We start from the raw sequence: 22,547 nt of genomic DNA, 5'->3' as shown, positions 1-22,547 counted from the left end.
TTGAATTTCCAACCAAATGAGACTTTTTTGAAGTTTCTAGAACAACATCTTGTATAAAAACCTTATATACCCCAAGGGTATCACTTAAAACCCTTGCTCTTTGGGTTGTGGGGGAGTGTCCTACTCAAAAATATATTTTCTATCTGGAAATCAACTACGCTGAACAAAATGGCTATCTCAAAATTTTGATTGGATGTGTTTGGGGAAATGATGGGCGTGGGGGGGAGGGGGGGGGGCTAGTTACACTCCAATCACTTTCGACTATTAAAAAGGTTACTAGCCCTTTAATTTCCAATCGATTGAACCTGTTTTAAAGTTTCTACGACAACGCCTTCTATAAAAACCTGATATGCCCCTAGGGCATAACTTAAAACCCTTGCCCTGAGAGTTGTGGGGGTGTTTCCTCCTCTAAAAGATATTTTCTATCTGGAAATCAACTACGCTGAACAAAATGGTTAACTCCACATGGTGATGGGCTTGGGTTGGGGGAATAATGGGCGTGGGGGGGCTAGTTGCCCTCTAATCACTTTCAACTATTAAAAAGGGCACTAGCTTTTTGAAGTTCCAATCGAATGAGCCTTTTTTGAAGTTTCTACGACAGTGCCTTCAATAAAAACATTATATGCCACCAGGGCATAACTTAAAACCCTTGCCCTGAGGGTGGTGGGGCAGTGTCCTCCTAAAACATATATTTTCTATCTGGAAATCAACTACGCTGAACAAAATGGCTATCTCAAAATTTTGAGTGGATGGTGTTTGAGGAAAGGCGGGGCGTGGGGGCGGGGGGGCTAATTGCACTCCAATCACTTTTGACTATTAAAAAGGGCACTAGCCCTTTAATTTCCAATCGAATGAGCTTGTTTTGAAGTTTCTACGACACCGCCTTCTATAAAAACCTTATATGCCCCAGGGTATAACTTAAAACCCTTGCCTTGAGGGTTGTGGGGGAGTGTCCCCTCCCCTGGATCCGCCACTGCCTTACACTCTCTGTTTCTTTCCTTGTTAGGGAGGAGAGCAGATGCCTATTAGGTGTGTGTTAATATCAAAACATTTTAACTCTCAGTGGACCTTCAGGTATAAACAGAATTAGTTCAAAGGACGGGGTGGGGAAAAAGGGCGTGTGTGTGTGTGGGGGGGTTATTTGCCCTTCGATCAATTTTGACTCTTAAGAGCTGGACTAGAGCTTCCATTTTTCAATCAAATGAGCCATCTCTGAGGTTTATACGAGAATCCCTTCCTGCCCCCGGGCCGCAGGGTGTTTTGTCGACGCCAGAGTTCTGTTACTTAACCTCTCAACTATTTTTAACAAAATGGTATTTTTAACCCTTGCATATAAAGCAGCTCTGGGGGGAAATTAATAAAAAATATTGAAGCTATATAAGATTTATTCATTTATTTATGTTTACACCGGTTATCTTTACGTTTGTAAGATAGTTAATTTTAATTTCTGTTCGTTCGAGGATTTGTTTATTCTTTAACAGTAATTTCTGGTCTTTCTGAGTATTAACTATAATAGGAATTAATTTCTGCTGGTCCTGAGCTCAATATGGCTCTTTACTCTTCTTAGAAAACTTATTTTTATGAAGGGTTTTTTTAAAATTAATAATAATAAAACATTGAAGCCTTATGGCCTTTGCTATAGGACAGCTTAATTTACATGCCTCTGAAAAATCAAACCTGATTTTTTCACCAACGCCTTCTTTAAAAACCTTATATGCCCCAAGGGATTAACTTAAAACCCTTGCCCTGAGGGTTGAGGGGGATTGTCCTCCTAAAAATATATATTTTCTATCTGGAAATCAACTATGCTGAACGTAATGGCCATCTCAAAATTTTGATTGGATGTGTTTGGGGGAATGATTAGCGTGGGGGAGGGGGGGGCTAGTTGCCCTCCAATCAATTTCGACTATTAGAGAGGGGACTATCCCTTTGAATTTCAAATCTAATGAGACTTTTTGGAATTTTCCAAGACGCCTTCTTGAGAAACCTTATACGCTCCCAGGGCATAACTTACAACCCTTGCCCTGAGGGTTTCGGGTGATTGTCCTCATCGAAAAAATATTTTATATCTGGAAATCAACTACGCTGAACAAAATGGCTATCTAAAAATTTTGATTTTATGTGTTTGGGGGAATGATGGGCGTGGAGGGGGGCGCGTGCTAGTTGCCCTCCAATCACTTTCGAATATTAAAAAGGGCATTGTCCCTTTGAATTTCAAATCGAATGAGCCTTTTTTGAAGTTTCTGTGACAACGCCTTCTATAAAAACCTTATATGCCCCCAGGGCATAACTTAAAACCCTTGCCCTGAGGGTAGTGGGGGATTCTCATCCTCAAAAACATGTTTTCTATGTGAAAATCAACTACGCTGAAAAAAATGCCTATCTCAAAATTTTGATTGGATGTGTTTGGGGGATTGATGGGCGTGGGGGGGGGGGCTAGTTGCCCTTTAATCATTTTCAACTATTAAAAAGGGCACCAGCCCTTTAATTTCCAATCGAATGAGCCTGTTTTGAAGTTTTTACGACAACGCCTTCTATAAAAACCTTATATGCCCCCAGGGTATAACTTAAAACCCTTGCCTTGAGGGTTGTAGGGGAGTGTCTTCCTCAAAAAAATATTTTCTATCTTGAGATCAACTACGCTGAACAAAATGGCTATCTCAAAATTTTGATTGGATGTGTTTGGGGGAATAATGGGCGTGGGAGGGGGGCTAGTTGCCCTCCAATCACTTTCGACTATTAAAAAGGGCACTAGCTTTTTGAATTTCCAATCAAATGAGCCTTTTTGGAAGTTTCTACGACATCGCCTTCTATAAAAACCTTATATGCCCCCAGGGTATAACTTAAAACCCTTGCCCTGAGGGTTGTGGGGGAGTGTCCTCCTCAAAAATATATTTTCTGTCTGCAAATCAACTACGCTGAACAAAATGGCTATCTCAAAATCTTGATTGGATGTATTTGGGGCAATGACAGACGTGGGGGGGGGGGAGGCTAGTTACACTCCAATCAATTTTGACTATTAAAAAGGTTACTAGCCCTTTAATTTCCAATCGAATGAGCCTGTTTTAAAGTTTCTACGACAACGCTTTCTATAAAATCCTTATGTTCCCCCAGGGCATAACTTAAAACCCTTGCCCTGAGGGTTGTGGGGGAGTATCCTCCTCAAAATATATTTTCTATCTGGAAATCAATTACGCTGAACAAAATCGTTATCTCAAAATTTTGATTGGATGTGTTTGGGGGAATAATGGGCGTGGGGGGGGGGGGGCTAGTTGCCCTCCAATCACTTTCGACTATTAAAAAGCGCACTAGCTTTTTGAATTTCCAATCGAATGAGCCTGTTTTGAAGTTTCTACAACAACGCCTTCTATAAAAGCCTTATATGCCCCCAGGGTACAACTTAAAACCCTTGCCCTGAGGGTTGTGGGGGAGTATCCACCTCAAACATATATTTTATATCTGGAAATCAACTACGCTGAACAAAATGGCTATCTCAAAATTTTGATTGGATGGTGTTTGAGGAAATGATGGGCGTGGGGGGGGGGGGGGGCAAATTGCACTCCAATCACTTTTGACTATTAAAAAGGGCACTAGCCCTTTAATTTCCAATCGAATGAGCTTGTTTTGAAGTTTCTACGATAACGCCTTCTGTAACAACCTTATAGGCCCCTATAGGCATAACTTAAAACCCTTGCCCTGAGGGTTGTGGGGGAGTTTCCTCCTCAAAAATATATTTTATATCTTTAAATCAACTACGCATAAAAAAATGTCTAACTAAAAATTTCGATGGGATTTGTTTTGGGGACTACGGGGGGTGGGGGGGGGGCTAGTTGCCCTCCAATCACTTTCGACTATTAAAAAGGGCATTAGCTTTTTGAATTTCCAATCGAATGAGCCTTTTTTGAAGTTTCTACGACAACGCCTTCTATATATATGCCCCCAGGGTATAACTTAAAACCCTTGCCCTGAGGGTTGTGGGGGAGTGTCCTCCTCAAAAATATATTTTTTATCTGGAAATCAACTACGCTTAACAAAATGGCTTTCTCAAAATTTGTATTGGATGTGTTTGGGGAAATGTGGGGCGTGGGGGGGGGCGGGGGCTAGTTACACTCCAATCACTTTCGATTATTAAAAAGGGCACTAGCCCTTTAATTTCCAATAGATAGAGGCTGTTTTGAATTTTCTATGACAACGCCTTCAATAAAAACCGTATATGCCCCCAGGGTATAACTTAATACCCTTTCCCTGAGGGTTTTATGGGATTGTCCTCCTCCAAAACATATATTTTATGAGGAAATAAACTACGCTAATCAAAACGGCTATCTCAAAATTTTGCTTAGATGTATTTGGGGAAATGAAGGGCGTGGGGGGGGGGGGGCTAGTTGCTCTCCAATCATTTTCGACTATTAAAAAGGGCACTAGAGCTCTCGATTTCCAATCGAATGAGCCCATTTTGAAGTTTCTACGACGACCCCTTCCGTATGAAGTGCCTCTGGGAAAAAAAAATAATAATAATAAAACATTGGAGCCGTATGGCCATTACTATAGGCAACGCTACAGCGTTGGCTCTGATTTCCATACACTGTTTATTAAAAAGGATTTTATCCCTATTTTGAACTTTTATTTTATCGTCATGGAATAGCAGTGTGGTCTCCGAAATTATCTATGTATGATAATTTTAATTTCTGGTATTCTCGCCAATCCAAAATTCAAGATTTTATTGAAAAGAAAATAATCTTTTTTTCAATTTGATAGTTATAAAACAAAATTAAGAAATTTTATTTCAGTAAATTGAAAGTGACATAATAGCCTTTAGAAGGTTTAAGCATCGAGGGGGGCAATAGTGAAAGTCTTGTTTGTGATAGTTTCTGTTTGTTTTAGTTTAGACTTGAGTATTCATTTGAATTTCTACTCGTTTTAGGATTTGTTAATTCATCTTTTTCAGTATCCGTTATTTTCATGTTCGATGGGATTATTTTTTCAATTTTTGTTGATTTTAGGTTTCCTTTATTCTTTAATAGTAATTTCTTGTTGGTATCCTCTACACCAAATAAAATGGGGTTTTAAGCTTTGATAATATTTGGTACAAACCTGAAATATTGAACTGCATATGGTTGAGGCATGGCGTGGAGCTCGGCAGGCTCTGCCATAAACGGAGAATTTCTTGCTTGTGGGATGTCATCCCAGAAATATTGTCTCTTCTTTCTGTGACAAACTGGCAACGAAGATGACAAAAGCTGATAACAGGTAGGATGCACTGTTGTAGTAGTATATGCAGTCAGAGAGGAGAGGAGAATTTTTGTGTATCTTTTTAATTCACCTACAGGCACAGGAACTTGTACATGCCCTATTCCAAAGTTGAACAGTTTATGTAGTAGGAATCGTGGTTGCTTCACTGGGAAATAGCCTTCGGTTATGACAAGCAATAAAAGTGGAAAGAAAACATAGGCAGAACGTAACCTGAAAAAGGTAATAATTGCTCAATTGTGATATTTACTCAGCTGTGAAATGAGGGCACACATGGGAGGTGGAGGGGGGGGGGGGTTTAAGGTCAGTAAATCAGGAAAAAATTGGATTTAGAGCGAGAGAGTGAGAGAGTGAGAGAGATTGAGAGAGAGAGAGAGCGCGAGAGAGAGAGAGAGAGAGAGAGAGAGAGAGAGAGATGAAAAGCACATTTAAAAACCAATTTTTAATATTGGAACAGAACAAAAGCGTCCTGATTTGAAATTTTATGGGCACATACACTTTTGTCACTTAAAACTACAAAGGGGGGAGGATTGAGGGCGTGATGGAAAATTTTGAGCACTTTTGCATATACCTGTCATACAGCAAAGTATGTACAGAGACTTGAAGTTGAACCAATAATTATTGAGTCTCATTTTCAATATTTACTAAGTGAGAAACACAGCCTTCTAGAACTTTTATTCTCGGGTTCCCAGCCCCCCTCCCATTCTGGCTTTGAAACAGTTCGTGATAACGAAATGTTAGTATGGATCAACATGTTTTTTTAAGGAAACTGAAATTAGAAGAAACAGAACTTTAATAACTGTAAATATAATAAAAAATCTCATTTTCACGATGATTCCAAATGAACAAAATTTTCTGAAGTTCAAATTTACCGACAAGTTTTATGTGGAATAAACGAAATTTGGTACTTTTCCAATAAATTCGATATGAGCTGCATGGTTATTTGTTCGTTTGTTTCTTTCCCCATGGGTTATCATATAGAAACAGTCATTGTAGACGATCGGGAGAGGGCTCGTTCGGAGAGAATTCAGTACTTCGCACTTCCAAGACAGCATTATTGTCTGTTGTTTGCTCTGCAAATAAAATATTCTGACCCAAACAAGGCCAAAATACTATCGAGTGTAAAGTTCTGAGATTGCCTACATAGATATAGCTTACATGTCTTAGACCTTACCGCTACAAAGTACTGATTTCTGCCAGTTTGTGGCCCAAAACATAAATTTTGGCCAGAACAGGGCCAAAAATATTATCATGTGAAATTCTGAGAGAGTCAATCGGCTTAGAACTATAAAAAGGCTATATAAATACCCTTCCAGTTTCAAAAGTAATACTGCCACAAAGTGTCAAATTCGACCCTGAGCTCATGCATAGTTTAAAACAAAATGAAAATATAGAACGTACATACAGTAGGCCTACTACTATCAGTTATACAGTTCTTCAATAGATTCAAATGCCACTGGGCCTTTTGTATGTCGAGGGGGGATGGGCTGTTCAAGCCCATCCCAAATATATGAGGACATAGCCTTTAGAGGCCCGAACCCGTAGCCCCCTGTGTACCTCACTGCAAAACTTCTACAAAGTGAAATGTTACGGCCAAATTATTCAACTTTCTACGAGAAGTCCTTCTGGTCAATATGGGGAGAGGGTTTAACCTCCAGTATCTCCTCATTTGGAATAGTATGCTTGGATTAAGCTTTAAATTTGGATTTAAAACGGGGGATAGGCCTCCCTATTATTGCGGGATTATTTACGGTGTGAAGTAAAATTTATATTAATATGGTACTAATAGGCGGCTTATGAGGCTCCTCAAGATAAGTAAAGAGCACAGTGAAAATTGAAGGGCATGGTAGCTATTTATTATGTAAATCTATTTTTGTTGATAATATTTTCATTCATTAATTATTTATTGTTAATTTATTTGCTTCTATAGTTCAGTGGCTGGCTTTTGTAATAGAAACCACATCATTTGCTTGCCTGCACAAAGGTTGAAAAAAAGGGGGGATTCCTCTGAAAAAATAATCAAATTTACATTACACAAAATATTATGCGAATATAAATTCACTCAAATTTACATTACACAAAATATTATAATAAGGTGAACAGTAATTAAATACGAAACATGTTTTTTAAAAAAAATAAGAGCAACTTTACAGCTCAAAGCGAACAGAAATTATTCTGTATACAGTGAGGGCTGCCGTCTCCTCAACCTCTCACTGCTAACGCAAAAATTAGAATTTTTTAACCTAATGCACAAAGAACGAATGCGCTAATAGAAGAGTAATACGATAAATTTTCTTCATATTATATCAGTCTATTTATTTGTATTGCTTCAGGGAATGAAACTTTTGGTTTAAACATTTTGAAACGCAATTGGTGACTAGAACACTTACAATCACCAATGGCTATGTTTTTTTCACTCTAAAATGTTTTCAATTAAGCACTGGTCAAACTTTTGCCTAAGGAGTGAGGAGTCGGGGCTGCAGTCATCCTCATATATAAGATAGTTTCAGTTCGCGTGGAATTTTAATGTTGCTCTTTACTTTTCTTTGAAAAGCTTTTTTTGGTTTAGTTTCTTACAAGCATCAGGAATTTTAGGTTTTCTCATCGTAAACTACTTTTTCGGTGTAAATATTATTCTGCCGGTCTGTGAAGGTATTCTGCGGATTATTTTGATACATGTGTTTAATTTTTTTTCACCAGATTTGCCCCTTTTGCTACAACTTTGTTGCGAGGTCAGTCTTGCTATGTATCAAGTCTCGCACTAATATAAAAAAACCTTTTACAAAGGCCGTACCTAGGATTTTTTTTTCGAGGAGAGGGGGTTTACTCAAAGATTTTTTTTTTTGGGGGGGGGGGGGTACACAAAAAAACCTCAAAAGACACATACAAAATTTTTTTATATCCATTTTTGTGACGTTTTTACGAGTCAAACAAACATTTAGGGGGAAGGGGGGGGGGTCAAACCCCCTACCCCCCCCCGGGATACGACCTTGCTTTTTACTTTTTCAAATGAAAGAGTGTAACCCTAAAACATTAAATTAAAAATATACTATGTATTATATACCATGTATTGTATTGGTTAGTTATAGGCCTACTATGTATTGGACGAATGCTGCCTACTCAACCCCTGGCTTTTCAGACAAAAATTTAACTAATGCTTTTCTGTGAAATTTTGGAATTAAACAAGCAGGGAGACTGGGGTAATGGCGGTCACCTAAGGCAAAATGAGGATAAAAATTAAAAGAAAGATAAAATTCAAACCTAAACACGTTAAATCTCTAGCATAGTATATTTTACCTATTGCATACTTGAATTGAGCCTTAATCAAGTTTATATACAGGCATTAAGCATTGTTTTGCCAAACCAGCTTTGACCGGTATTACCCCCTATCCTAGGGGTAATGGCAGTCGGTAAGGTCATGTTCTACTAAAGGGCTGTAAATAAAAAAATGTGGGAAATTTAAATTACATAAACACTTTAATTTTAAATAATAATTTTTTTTTTTTTAAATATTTCCGTATTTATTAAATTAAAAAAATTAAATTGAATTTATGGCAATAATTATAAACAATTTATTTTAAAAAAAACACAAAAAAAAAAAAAACATCTTTCCATAGCAAAAACGGCTTAAAGAATTAAATCGCCAAAAAAAAAAAATATTCATATAAATTATGAGCTTGCAAAACTTTAAGTCAATTTTACTTTCTTGAGCACATGTCACATAAATAGCCCTCAGGAGTGTCCCATCCGGAACATTCTTGATGTGCCCATAATGCACAAGAAGTGCACCGATACCACATTTCTCCATCTTTCCCGGTGTCTTCGCAATAGAAACAGGTTTCTTTGCCGATCTCTGTCAAACATAGCTCACTTTCTGATTCGTCTTCACAAATGTTTTCCTCGTCAATTGAAGTGTCGGAGTCAGATTCAAAAATTTTCCTGCTCATTTTCTTTTGCTCCACTTTTTGTGTTTTCTTTCAGGAACAGCAGGCTTTTTCTTTTCTCCTTTAAATTCTTTTTTTACTCGCTTAGTTCTTTAGTTCTTTTTTTATTTCATGTTTAGTTTTCCTTGATCTTTGTTTCTTTTTCTTCTCGCTTTCTTTTTTTTTCTTGAAGACTTATTTTAATATATTTTGAACCTAAGATATGAGAATGTTTCTTTGGTCTCGCTCCTTTTCTTGGCTTATCAGCCCAATTACTGCATCCAGGTAGAGGAGAAATCTCTTGTATAGACACATTAATTTGTGTGTTAGGCTGAATATGTACTTCATCATGTAGGACAGAGGATTCCAAGTTTTGTTTAGTCGTGACCTCGTATCGGTCTACTTCTGCGATGACTTCATTTGCAGTGGCTTTCAAGGAAACGTCCACACAAACAGGCGTTAAGTCTTGATTCTTCTGGAGGATGTCCTCTACCAAAAAATCCTCATGTGTGAAAACTCCTGGATTAAGAGGATGGATCCCTTTGTTTTTGAACCCACTTGTTGCCTTTGCAATCGTAGCAACTGGTGAATATGCCTTATTGAATATCTCTGCTACATCGTAAGGGGTTATTTTTACTAAATTCCTGGATTTCATGAACAAATCACATTCCCTTTTGTAAGCAGTCTTCAAAGGCGAGTAAAATACTACATCCAGAGGCTGAAGTCTATGTGATGTATGGGGCGATAGTGATACCATAACAATCCCTTTCTCCCTACAAATATCATATACTTCAGATGAGCAATGAGTGGAATGGTTGTCCAGAATAAGAAGCATTTTGTTGTCATTACTAGCATGAGTAAACTGAGCAAAGTGTTTTAACCAAACAACGAACAGTTCTTCATTGATCCAGCCTGTCTTAGAGCATGAGTAATCTGATCCAGGTGGCCCATTTTTTTCTAAGAGTGGGGACATACGAGCTCGAGGAAATATGAAAATTGGTGGAGCATAAAGCCCTCCCGAACTCATTGCACACACAACTGTAATGTTTTTTCTCCTTTCCCAACTTGTTATAGAACCCACACGCTTTTGGTCCCGTTCTCCCAGTATTAGACCAGAGTCCTGCACCCTGGTGATCCTTGTTCCATCTTCGTTCCAATAATTGGTATCTTTAAACTTGTATTTATCCACAACCTGTTTTAAATTTTGGAAAAAACGATTTACTTCCTCTTTGTTAAACCCACTGGCTCTTCCGATGCTTGTGGCTTCAGGTTTACGCACGCTAATTTTGTTTCTGTCCATGAATCCGTACATCCAATCCAAGCCAGCCATTTTTGTTTCTTTATCAAATCTATGGCTTAATAGGTTTCTTTCTGCATATTCAAATGCAATTTTTCTTAATTTCAGTGCAATGATGCCGTAGAAAATCTTTGATAAAGTTTTTACATGGTCAGCTAGAGCTGCTTCGTGAACAGGAGGGAAGACACACTTCCTGCCTAAGCTTGGATCAGAATCAATCCCACTCTTCATTCGTTCTTGCAACGTGCTGAATGGTATTTTGAATTGATCAGCAGCCTTTCGAATCGATAATCCTCTAGAAATGGCTGTCTTTGCATTCTTTAAGTCCTCTGCAGTCCATGCAGCTTTATCTGTTTTCCTTATGTATTTTTTGGGCATCTGAAACATAGAAAAAAAAAATGAGTAGTAATGGGGTAATGCCGGTCATGACTGCCATTACCCCTAGCACGGTGATCACCATTACCCCAACCGCATGGTTATTATTTAACGACTAAAAATCAGAATATCAGGACTTAAACCTTAATAAAATGCTACATGATACAACAATATGACTTACCTTGTTATTGCGAGACAAGTCTCGTTCCGTGAAATGTAAACAGAAAGAGCTGATAGTGGATTAAACTATTGTCTGTCTTAGAAGGTGAAACTTCAAAACAGTCTTTCTTACACAACAGACAAACTAAGGCTGGCAAGATGCCGAGCACTCTAGTAGTATTTCCATAAACTGTCTCGAGATGGCAGCACCCATCGGTGTGAATCTGCGTTATCCACTTTACGAGAGATCATAGTGACCGCCGTTACCCGCTGACCGCCATTACCCCAGTCTCCCCCATATCCAGTCGTAATCTATGGTGGTAATATACCGATTGCCTTTCAAAGCACTTGATCTGAGAATTGTGTTCTTTAATGCAACTAAATGAGCTCTTTCTTTTTAGAAACATTATGAAGCAAATTTAAACGTTAAATTACCTTACCCTCGAGTAAGGGTATTAATTCTTGAACCATCAAGATAAAATACTCGATAATTTCCTTTCGTTTTAAATTTTGCCTTTGCTCTATACTTTCTCTGAAAAGCTTATATTTCTATATTTTGAGTTTTGTTCGTTTTCAAAAATATATTCAGAGTGTTATCAAAATTTTCAATATTAAAAACTACCATTTTCTGGTGAACAGTATAATTTCCACCATATGAACGTAGATGATTTTCTAAACGATTTTTGGTTCATGTTAGCACTTTCGATTCAAATCTTCAATTTATATTAGAGCTGGAGGATTAAGGGGAGCTTCCTTTCTTTGATGTTTTACTTCTAAAAAATAATCCTAATCTTGAAATTTCTATCTACATAATATTTACCCACACTGATTGTTATCTGCATTTCTTCTGAAACTACCCTCCTACTGTGAAAAGAGGTGTGGTAATCTCTTTAGTTGTCTGAGTTCTAAATCCTATTCACTCAATCACGTTGCCTCGTAATTAAATTATGCTAAAGATATTTTATTCTGTAATGGTTACCCCATTCAACGTTTTGAGAATATTACAGGTAGAAGATTAAAAAGGTAAAACAAGAAAATAATGAACCCATCCCCTTTTCTTTAGTTGTTCTGACAATTGAAAACAAAACCATTACCGCTTTACAATATATACCGAGACTCAGTGACAACCTTGGAACAAATTTAAAGAAACATAATCTCGCCAATTCTTTCAAAATGAACTAAAGGTTGAACTTTTTTTCCAATTATGGAAAGGATAAAACAGATTCTATACTATATAGTGGTGTTTAGACTATCGTGTTCTTGTGGAACGACTGTATGGACACCAAATTTCAATAGATAAATTTCTGAGATGTGAAAATAAGTATGACAATTCCGATTCTGTTTTGGCCCTCCACATTTCTTAAAATCCTGACCATTTAGTTCTTTTTGATGAGGTAACTTTAATATCCACTGCAAATGCATACCACGATTTTTAGGGGGGTAATCGAAATTAAAAAAACAAAACAACCTGAATAGAGACCTTGCTTTAAATACAGATACTGGAGATATTCCCATAAACCCAATTTACAATAGCTTAATATTGAAAGATTAAAATAAAAATCTTCCTCGGTTTAAATTAAGATCATCTGACCACACTTTTAATAAAATTCGGGTCTGTGGGCAAGCTACGTCAGAATTCTTGCCCATTCGTAATTGATGATTGGTCTCTCATTTATTCCGGCTTTTTTTTTTTGTTTTTTTTTTTGTTTTTTTTTTAGCTTGTTCGATTCAGTTTTTCTTCCGCTCTGTTTGCGTTTACTTCAATTAAATAAAAAAACAAGTTTTTTAAACTGAAAGTAAGGAGCGACATTAAAACTTAAAACGAACAGAAATTAATCCGTATATGAAAGGGGCTGTCCCCTCCTCAACGCCTCGCTCTTTACGCTAAAGTTTTTTATTGTTTTAAAAAATAAAGTTGTGAGACAGAGTCAAACTTTAGCGTAAAGAGCGAGGCGTTGAGGAGGGGACAGCCCCTTTCATATACGGATTAATTTCTGTTCGTTTTAAGTTTTAATGTCGCTCCTTACTTTCAGTTTAAAAAACAAGTTTTTTTTATTTAATTTCTGATCGTTTTTTAGTTAATGCAGCTTTTATTTGCATAAAAATTTTACTTTTCTTTTGCTAAATGGATGTCTTTACAAATTAACTTACGTAACTAACTTCTATATTCGTATATTTTTCTTCTGTCAAAAAATACAAAGTTGAAGATTTTTGAAGATATGAGCTTGAAACGTATATAGTAGGGTTTTCTGATACGCTGAATCTGACGGTGTGAGTTTTATTAAAATTCTTTCACTTATGCTTGATGTGCCCCCCCTTTTTAAATATCTAGTAAATTTGCACAGGCCCGTAGCCTTTGAAGAGTAATGCTAAAATTAATAAAGTTTATATATCCACGATCACTATTATAAGCCCACTCGTTTGATACATTTATTGACATCAAAATTCCGTTTTTAAAAGTTTCGATTACTATTGAGCCGTATCGCTTGTTTTTTTATTGTTTTTTTTTATTACGTATATGTTATTACGTATATGAGGGGGTTGTCCCCGGTGGCAATACCACGCTCTTTAAGTTAAAATTTAAAAAAAAATTTGATTCACAAAACCCAGAATAACAAAGGCGGGTTTATTATAAAGCAATTTTTAAAGCACTTAAAAAAAACTGTAGCGTAAAGAGCGAGGTATTGCCTTGGGGGAGAACCCCCTCACATACGTTATAATTTCTGTTCGTTTTAAGTTCTAATATTCCTTCTTATATTTCAGTTGAAAAAAATTGTTTGTTTTTTTTAATTTAATTTCTGATCGTTTTTTAAATAATGCTTGGAAATCCGGCGCCCCCTTCATAGAAATGTCCCTTACCCCAAAGAAACATCCTCAACGGAAATATTCTCCAGAGTAACCCCCTCGTCAAGCCCCCCCCCGCCAGAAAAAATCCTTCCTGAAAATGGTTGTATACTTCCCAATAACCAATAAATAATGCTGGCAAGTCTGGCGCCCCCTTCATAGCAATTTCCCTTCCCTCATGAAAACTTCCTTCATGAACAGATCCTCCAACATAACCCCCGACCCACCCGTCCCTCCCACAACCAGAAAAAAACCTCCTGAAAACTTCTGTATACTTCCCAATAACCACTACTATATGTTAACATTGGGTAAAGTTCATAACCTTTAGGCCTCCCTCTGGGAACTTCGGGGGATTAAGTCATCCTAAAAGACATATTTATCATATTTTCGACCATGCTGAACAAAATGGCTATCTCAAAATATTGATCGGGTGACTTTGGGAAAAACATAAGCGTGGGAGGGGCCCTAGTTGCCCTCCATTTTTGTGTCACTTAAAAAGGGCACTAGAACTTTTAATTTCTGTTCGAATGAGCCCTCCCACGATATTCTAGGACCATTGGGTCGATACGATCACCCCTGGGAAAAAAAAAAACAAAAAAAAACAAAAAACAAATAAACACGCATCCGTGATTTTGCTTCTGGCAAAAACTGTAAAATTCCGCATTTTTGTATATAGGAGCTTGAAACCTCTACAGTAGGGTTCTCTGATACTCTGAATCTGATGGTGCGATTTTCATCAAGGTTCTATAGCTTTTAGGGGGTCTTTCCCCCTTTTTTTGAAAATCAGCCAAATTTTATCAGGCCCGTAACATTTGATGGGTAGGACTAAACTTGATGAAAGTTATATATTTGAAATCAGCATTGAAATCAGATTCTTTTGATATATCTATTGGTATCAAAAACCCGTTTTCTAGAGTTTCGGTTACCATTGAGCCGGGTCGCTCCTTACTTACAGTTCGTTACCACGAACTGTTTGAAAGGCTAGTTTTTTCTCCTTTTTTGAGCACTAAAATCGGCTTGACGGAGGTCCTTGCCGAATTACTTGCTTTTGTCCTTTTTGCTTCTTTTCTGTCCACTGGCTGATATTACCCTCGTTTTCTCGGATATGTAATTATTTTATTTATTTTTTTCTTGTTTATCATACATTATCTTTCATCTGCAAGCCCAGTCCAAATGGTTCCCTTCAAATCAATCTGGGGCTATGACTCCCCCTCCAGGTTTACCTGAACAGACCCTCATACTCTTTGAAATTTTGAAAAATTGCTCCTATAAACTCACTTTTTACAGAATCAGCCTCCCCCCATAAAAAGGCTTTCCCGTCCTTCCTTCAATACTTGATGTGAGAAAATATAATGTAATAAAATCTTTGGTAATACTGTATAATGATTTATAATAGCTGTTTATTTTGGATAGACAGCATACATGTTCAGGGACAAATGGCCCAGAACATGGGAGTCATAGCCCCATAGCCCCTGAATACTTTACATAAAACAAATAGTTTTTTGATAGATCTAAATAGATTGGGTAAATGAGAACTTTCGCTCAACACCACATTGACTCTATTCAGGACAATGTTGGTGTTTCCAGCCCAATATGGCAGAACTATGCTTAATTTTGTGGCATAGCCTCTATTGAAAATTTAAATAGACACAAGAAATCTGGATTCCCTCGGTATTCTATGAGCACCGAGCTGCCCTGGAAAAAAAAGAGAAAAAAGAGTCACACATCTGTGACCATGCTTCTGCGGAAAATAAGAAAATGCATATTTTGGCAGACATGGGATTACGAATTCCACCATAGAGTCCTTATAAATACTGAACTTGATAATGTAACTTTCATTAAGATGAAACCTTTTTTGGGGGTTTCCGTCTTTTCCTAAAATTAATCAAACTTTGTCTTGCTAGTAAATAGTGATTGGAAATTTAAAAATTAATACATTTTACCTGGTTGGAATCAGAATAAAAAGTAAAATTCCTTGGTAAATAAGTTGCTATCAAAATCTAGACTTCAGTTTAATTTGACGAGGACCACTTTTTACTTACTATTTAAATTTTTCAGTCGCCAAAAATTTTCAGAGAGGTACAACACCAATTAAAAAGTAACTGTGAAAGACAGAATCAAACAGTTCGTGTCTTTTCAATTCATTTCTTATGTCTGTTTTATACTCTGTGAAATGCCCTATACCTTTTTACTGATGACTGTATTATACCCAGCGGATAAATTTTGGCAGTGATTTTTGCATTCGCTTAATCAAACAGTTCGTGGTAACGAACTGTAAATAAGCAGCGCCCCGGCTCAATAGTAGCCAAAACTCTAAAAAATTTTGATATCAATAGATACATCAAAAGAATTAGATTTCAATGCTGATTTCAAATATATAAGTTTCATCAAGTTTAGTCCTATTCATCAAAAGTTACGCGTTTGAGAAAATTTGGCTGATTTTGAAAAAAGGGGGAATGACTCCCTAAAAGTTATAGAACCTTAATGAAAATCATATCATCAGATTCAGCGTATCAGAGAACCTGTGGAGGTTTCAAGCTCCTATCTACAAAAATGTGGAATTTTGTATTTTTTGCCGGAAGAAAGATCACGGAGGCGTGTTTATTTGTTGTTGTTTTTTTTCCCCAGGGGTGATCGCATCGACCCAGTGATCCTAGAATATCGGGGAGGGGGGCTCATTGGAACGGAAATTAAAAGTTCTAGTGCCGTTTTTAAGTGACCAAAAAATGGAGGGCAACTAGGACCCTCCCACTCTCATTTTTTTCCCACAGTCACCCGATCAAAATTTTGAGATAGCCATTTTGTTCAACATTGTAGAAAATATGATAACTATGTCTTTTAGGAAAACTAAATCCCCCGAATTCCCCGGGGGGAAGGCTGAAAGTTATGAACTTTACCCAATGTTAACATATAGTATTGGTTATTGGGAAGCATACAGACGTGTTAAGGGGAGGGGGAGATTTGTTCTGGTAGTGGGGGGGGGGGGATGGGTGGATCGTGGGTTTATGTGGGAGTATCTTTCCATGAAGGAAGTTTTCATGGGGGAAGAGACATTTCTATGAAGGGGGCGTCGGATTTCCCAGCATTATTTAAAAAAAAGATCAGAAATTAAATTAAAAAAAAACAAGTTTTTCAGCTGAAAGTTACGAGCAACATCAAAACTTAAAACGAATAGAAAATATTACGTATATGATTGAATTTACCCCCTAGTCAATACCTAGCTCTTTAAGCCAAAGATTTTTAGTACTTTCATAAGAGCTATGTATCAAACAGTTCGTGGTAACGAACTGTAAGTAAGGAGCGACCCGGCTCAATGGTAACCGAAACTCTAGAAAACGGGTTTTTGATACCAATAGATACATCAAAAGAATCAGATTTCAATGCTGATTTCAAATATAAAACTTTCATCAAGTTTAGGGCTACCCATCAAAAGTTACGTGCCTGAGAAAATTTGGCTGATTTTCAAAAAAAGGGGGAAAGACCCCCTAAAAACTATAGAAACTTAATGAAAATCATACCATCATATTCAGCGTATCAGAGAACTCTACTGTAGAGGTTTCAAGCTCCTATCTACAAAAATGTGGAATTTTACATTTTTTGCCAGAAGAAAGATCACGGATGCGTGTTAATTTTTTTGTTTTTTTTTCCCCAGGGGTGATCGTATCGACCCAGTGGTCCTAGAATATTTTGGGAGGGCTCATTGGAACGGAAATTAAAAGTTCTAGTTCCCTTTTTAAGTGACCAAAAAAAATGGAGGGCAACTAGGCCCCCTCCCACGCTTATTTTTTCCCCAAAGTCACCCGATCAAAATTTTGAGATAGCCATTTTGTTCAAAAGTTTCAAAAATAGTATAGATAATTCAATAAGGATGATTTGATTCCACAACTTATCACGAAATAAGGACAAAGTTTATGAGCTTAGCACCCAGATAACCGATTGTATATTCTCTTCGGACGCCTACATAATGGTTAAGGAGTTTCTTTTTCTTTGAGGGGGAGGAAGGGTGGGTAGGGGGTGATGGTGGAGGATCTGTTAGTGTAGGAATTTTTCATGGGGGAAGGGAAATTGCCATGAAGGGGGCGCCGGACTTTTCAGGAAGGATTTTTTCTGGAGGGGGGGGGCTAGAGGAGGGGGTTACTCTGGAGAATTTTTCCATGGAGGATTTTTCTTTGGGGTAAGGGACATTTCTATGAAGGGGGCGCCGGATCAATAATTATTTAAGAAACGATCAGTAGATAAATAAAAAAAAACAAGTTTTTTCAACTAAAATGTAAGAAGAAATATTAGAACTTAAACGAACAGAAATTATAACTTATGTGAGGGGGTTCTCCCCCAAGTCAATACCTCGCTCGTTACGCTACAGTTTTTTTTAGTGCTTTCAAAAGAGCTATCTATTCTAATTAAACGGCCTTTGTGATTCTGGGTTTTTTTAATCAAATTTTTTTCTAAATTTTAAATTATAGTAGTTGTTTTTGACTCAGGGTAGAACCCCCTCATATACGTAATAACATATGCGTAATAAAAAAAAACAATAAAAACAAGCGATACGGCTGAATAGTAATCAAAACTTTTAAAAACGGAATTTTGATGTCAATAAATGTCAATAAAAAAGAATGTGTTTATAATGCTGATCCTAAATATATAAAATTTGTTAAGTTTAGTATTTCTCATCAAAGGCTACGAGCCTGAGGAAATGTACTCAATTTTTTAAAGAGGGGGGAAACATCCCCTACAAGTGACAAAATTTTAATCAAAATCCCATCGTCAGATTCAGCCTATCAGAAAACCCTATTACATAGCTTTCAAGCTCATATCTGCAAAAATCTGCAACTTTGTATTTTTTGCCAGAAGAAAAATACACGAATATAGAAGTTAGTTACGTAAGTTAATTTGTAAAAACATTCATTTAGCAAAAGAAAAGTAAAATTTTTATGCTAATAAAAGCTGCATTAACTAAAAAAAGATCAGAAATTAAATAAAAAGAACAAGTTTTTTAAACTGAAAGTAAGGAGCGACCTTAAAACTTAAAACTAACATAATTTATTCAGTATATAAAAGGGACGTTCCCCGACTCAACACCTCGATATTTTATAAGAAGTTTTTATCTTTCAAACACATTTTTTTTTTAAAACAAAAAAAAAAAATTTCGTAAATTTCTTATAGTTTATTAGCGGAAAGTCCATTTAATATAATGAATAATTTCTGTTAGTTTTAATTTTTAATGTCGCTCCTTACTTTCAGTTTAAAAAACTTGTTTTTTTTTATTTTCTAATTAACGGCCATTGTGATTGAGGGGTCATTTTTAAAGAATTGAAACAAAATTTGAACTTTAGCTTAAAGAGCAAGGTATTGACTAGGGGGTGAACCCCCTAATATACGTATTAAAAATATATGAATATAGAAGTTCGTTACGTAAGTTAGTTCGTAAGTTACTTACATTTATTACTAATAAAAACCTTCGTAAATAAAATTAAACAAGTTTCAAGAAAGCCATTTAACCAAGTACAAGTAAAATTAATATGCAAATTTTTTTTTAATTATTCATTTACGGTGAGCCAAAATCAAAACCTGTATTAATTCGAAAACGTTCAAAAATTAAATAAAAAAACAAGTTTTTTAAACTGAAAGTAAGGAACGAAGTTAAAACTTAAAACGAACAGAAATTATTCCGTATATGAAATGGGCTGTCCCCTCCTCAACGCCTCGCTCTTTACGCCTCGCTTTAAAGTTTGTCTTTCTCACAACTCTATTTTTTTAAACAATAAAAAACTTTAGCGGAAAGAGCGAGGCGTTAAGGAGGGGACACAACCCCTTTCATATACGGAATAAATTTCTGTTCGTTTTAAGTTTTAACGTCGTTCCTTACTTTCAGTTTAAAAAACTTTTTTTTTTTTTTTTTAATAGTGATAAAAAGAGACATCAAAGATAAGTAATAAACATTGCCGTATCAAACAGTTCGTGGTAACGAACTGTAAGCAAGGAGCGACCTGGCTAAATAATAACCGAAACTCTAAAAAACGGAATTTTCATAACAGTAGATACATCAAAGGAATCAGATTTTTATGCTGATTTCAAATATATAAGTTTAGTCCTACCCATCAAAATTTACGAGCCTGAAAAAATTTGCTTTATTTCAAAAAAAGGGGGAACACCCCCTATAAGTGATAGAATCTTAATGAAAATCCCACCATCAGATTCAGTATATCAGAAAACCCTACTGTAGAGGTTTCAAGCTCCTATCTGCAAAAATGTGGAATTTTGTATTTTTTTTGCCAGAAGAAAGATCACGGATGTGTGTTGATTTTTTATTTTTTCCCCAGGGGTAAACGTATCGATCCAGTAGTCGTAGAATATCGTGATAGGGCTCATTCGAACTGAGATTAAAAGTTCTAGTGCCTATTTTAAGAGACCCAAAAAGTTGGAGGGCAACTAAGCCCCCTCCCACGCTCAATTTTTCCCGAAGTTACCTGATCAAAATTTTGAGATATCCATTTTGTTAAGCATAGTCGAAAATTTAATAAATATGTCTTTGAGGAGGATTTCCTCCCCCATAGTTCCCGGGGGAAGGGCTTCAAGTTATGAACTTTGTCCATTGTTTTCTTATAGTAGTGTTTCTTGGGAAGTATACGGACATTTTGCGGCGGGACTTTTTGGGTGGGGGGGGGGGTCGGAGGAAGGGTTTACGTGAGAGGATCTTTCCATCAAGGATGTTTTCATGGGGGAAGGGACATTTCTATGACGGGGGCACCGGATTTCCCAGCCCTATATAAAAAACGATCAGAAATTAAATAAAAAAAAAAAAAAACAGTTTTTTAAAATTAAGTTAAGGAGCAACATTAAAAACTAAAACTAACGGAAATTATTACATATATGAGGGGGTTAACCCCCTAGTTAAAACCACGCTCTTTACGCTAAAGTTTTTTTTAGTACTTACAAAAGAGCTATCTATTCTAATTAAACGGCTTTTGTGATTCAGGGGTTTGTGATTAAAACAAAATTCGATCGCACCGTATATATGGTATCTATCGCATCGTACGAAAAATCTTGAAAAAATAGTAAAATTAGTATGCAAATATCATTTTAATTATTGAGCTACTTTTAGAGAAAATAAATACCAGTGTAGGGCAAACATAGTTTTATATCAATAAAAAAAGGGATGGTCAACATCTTTACAGCTCTGAGGTAAAGAAGCCAAAATTTTCTTTCGGACCCTATACATTTATACTTATTTTCAGCTTAAAGCTATAATTAAAAAGTAAATCTAACATAAAAAATAGTTTGAATATAGCGTCTAAATAAGCTTTGGGTGCTGCTACCCTCAGGAGGAATACAATTATTTTGTGATGTGCATGCACATGAAGTAGATCTGTTTTTCTTTTTCCAAATTATGTAAGCTGCCTTGTGATTCTTTTGCAAAAAAGAGTAACACAAACAGATCGAGTGTAAAAGTCATAAGGAGCATTCTGAAAAAGCAAAATTCTGCGGAGAATATTGTTCACTGAAGACTGCTAGAGTTTTTGGCAATACGCGTAATACATGAAACCCAACATTTGCAGACATTTTTTAAGATGTCTAATCCAAGTAGAGCGGAATCATGGACATTACGCCTTAGTTGTGCATAATCTATTAAAAAAACAATCTCCCTTAATGGGAGAAAAATGTTTGTTCGCCTTTTAAAAACGTAATAAATATGTATAAATACACATTTTGATGGTTCTTTTAAAGTTTTTGTACCCCCCCCCCCCCCAAGGAAAAGTATATTTCCCCCGATCAAAAATACTAGATATGGCCCTGGCACCAAGAAACATTCTATTTTCACTTCAAAGTACAAGAAGACTAAATTCTTCGCAGACACTGAGTTGAACTGCAGACAAAAGAAAATTCTTCCAAAAAGAAATAACGAAAGACTGATGTCCCTTAACTGTCTTTGTAAAGCAAGGTATATTTTATTTCTAAGTTCGCTCAAATTATGGAGGCAACAAAATTCTGAATTTGGGTATTAGTTTGTGTACCTAGATACGCCTAGATTAAGGCAGATAGTATTAATAATCTAAAATACTGTTAAAACTGCCTTATATACCATTCAAACTAACACACAGATTCCCATAAATCAGTTTTGTTGCAAAATACTCTATTTCAGAAATGGGAGTTATATAACAAACCAAACCTACTCACATTATAACTCTTCAACCACAATTCCACTTTTGATTACCAATTTACGTCCGGGACCTTATATATATATAGGCCCTGAGTTATTTTACTTAACTCCGCCCAGACACAATTACTAGCGAGAATTTAACAAATAAAGGAGACATGCATCTTATGGTAAAATCGTGAGGAGCTTATTTCCCTAGTCAGTAATGCCTTGACTTGACACTCTTTAATTAGAATAAACCTGTAAATTTGGTGGTCATTACCCGTTAAGGCATATCTAAACAAATTATGCTAATAAATATTACACAATCCTAGGGTTTTCCTCAGAGCCACTCAGAAACATATAAAGCAAACGATAAGACGAGAACTATAAAAATATTCAAAACAGTGGCGGCCACTAACCGGCCAAGGTATTATGGCCTACACCAGAGGAATAAGCTTTAATCTATAGAACCACAATAACTTAGAAACCAAAAACGGAGGGGTAGAAAGAGTATGAATTTTTTAGCAATTCATGAATGGCGTTTCAACTTTTCTTCATTTTTGGG

General features: G+C 36.4%; 1 protein-coding gene across 1 annotated transcript in view; it reads right to left on the bottom strand.

The window, feature by feature from the left end:
* Window positions 1-22,038, bottom strand: part of LOC148952337 (uncharacterized) — a 30,415-nt gene extending 8,377 nt beyond the window's left edge. Inside the window, exons 1-2 of the mRNA XM_089088936.1 lie at window positions 22,021-22,038; window positions 5,092-5,460 (exon numbers count right to left, since the gene is read on the bottom strand). Coding sequence (XP_088945062.1) covers window positions 5,092-5,460; window positions 22,021-22,022 — 371 coding nt within the window. The 5' untranslated portion in view covers window positions 22,023-22,038. The remainder of the gene's footprint in view (window positions 1-5,091; window positions 5,461-22,020) is intronic.
* Window positions 22,039-22,547: the final 509 nt, after the last annotated feature.

The sequence above is a fragment of the Artemia sp. Qi Xiang Cuo genome, chromosome 5, assembly GCF_049724085.1.
Source record: "Artemia sp. Qi Xiang Cuo chromosome 5, ASM4972408v1, whole genome shotgun sequence".
NCBI lineage: Eukaryota > Metazoa > Arthropoda > Branchiopoda > Anostraca > Artemiidae > Artemia > Artemia sp. Qi Xiang Cuo.
The sequence above is the reverse complement of the archived record's forward strand: the minus strand, read 5'-3'. Positions and strand labels throughout refer to the sequence as shown.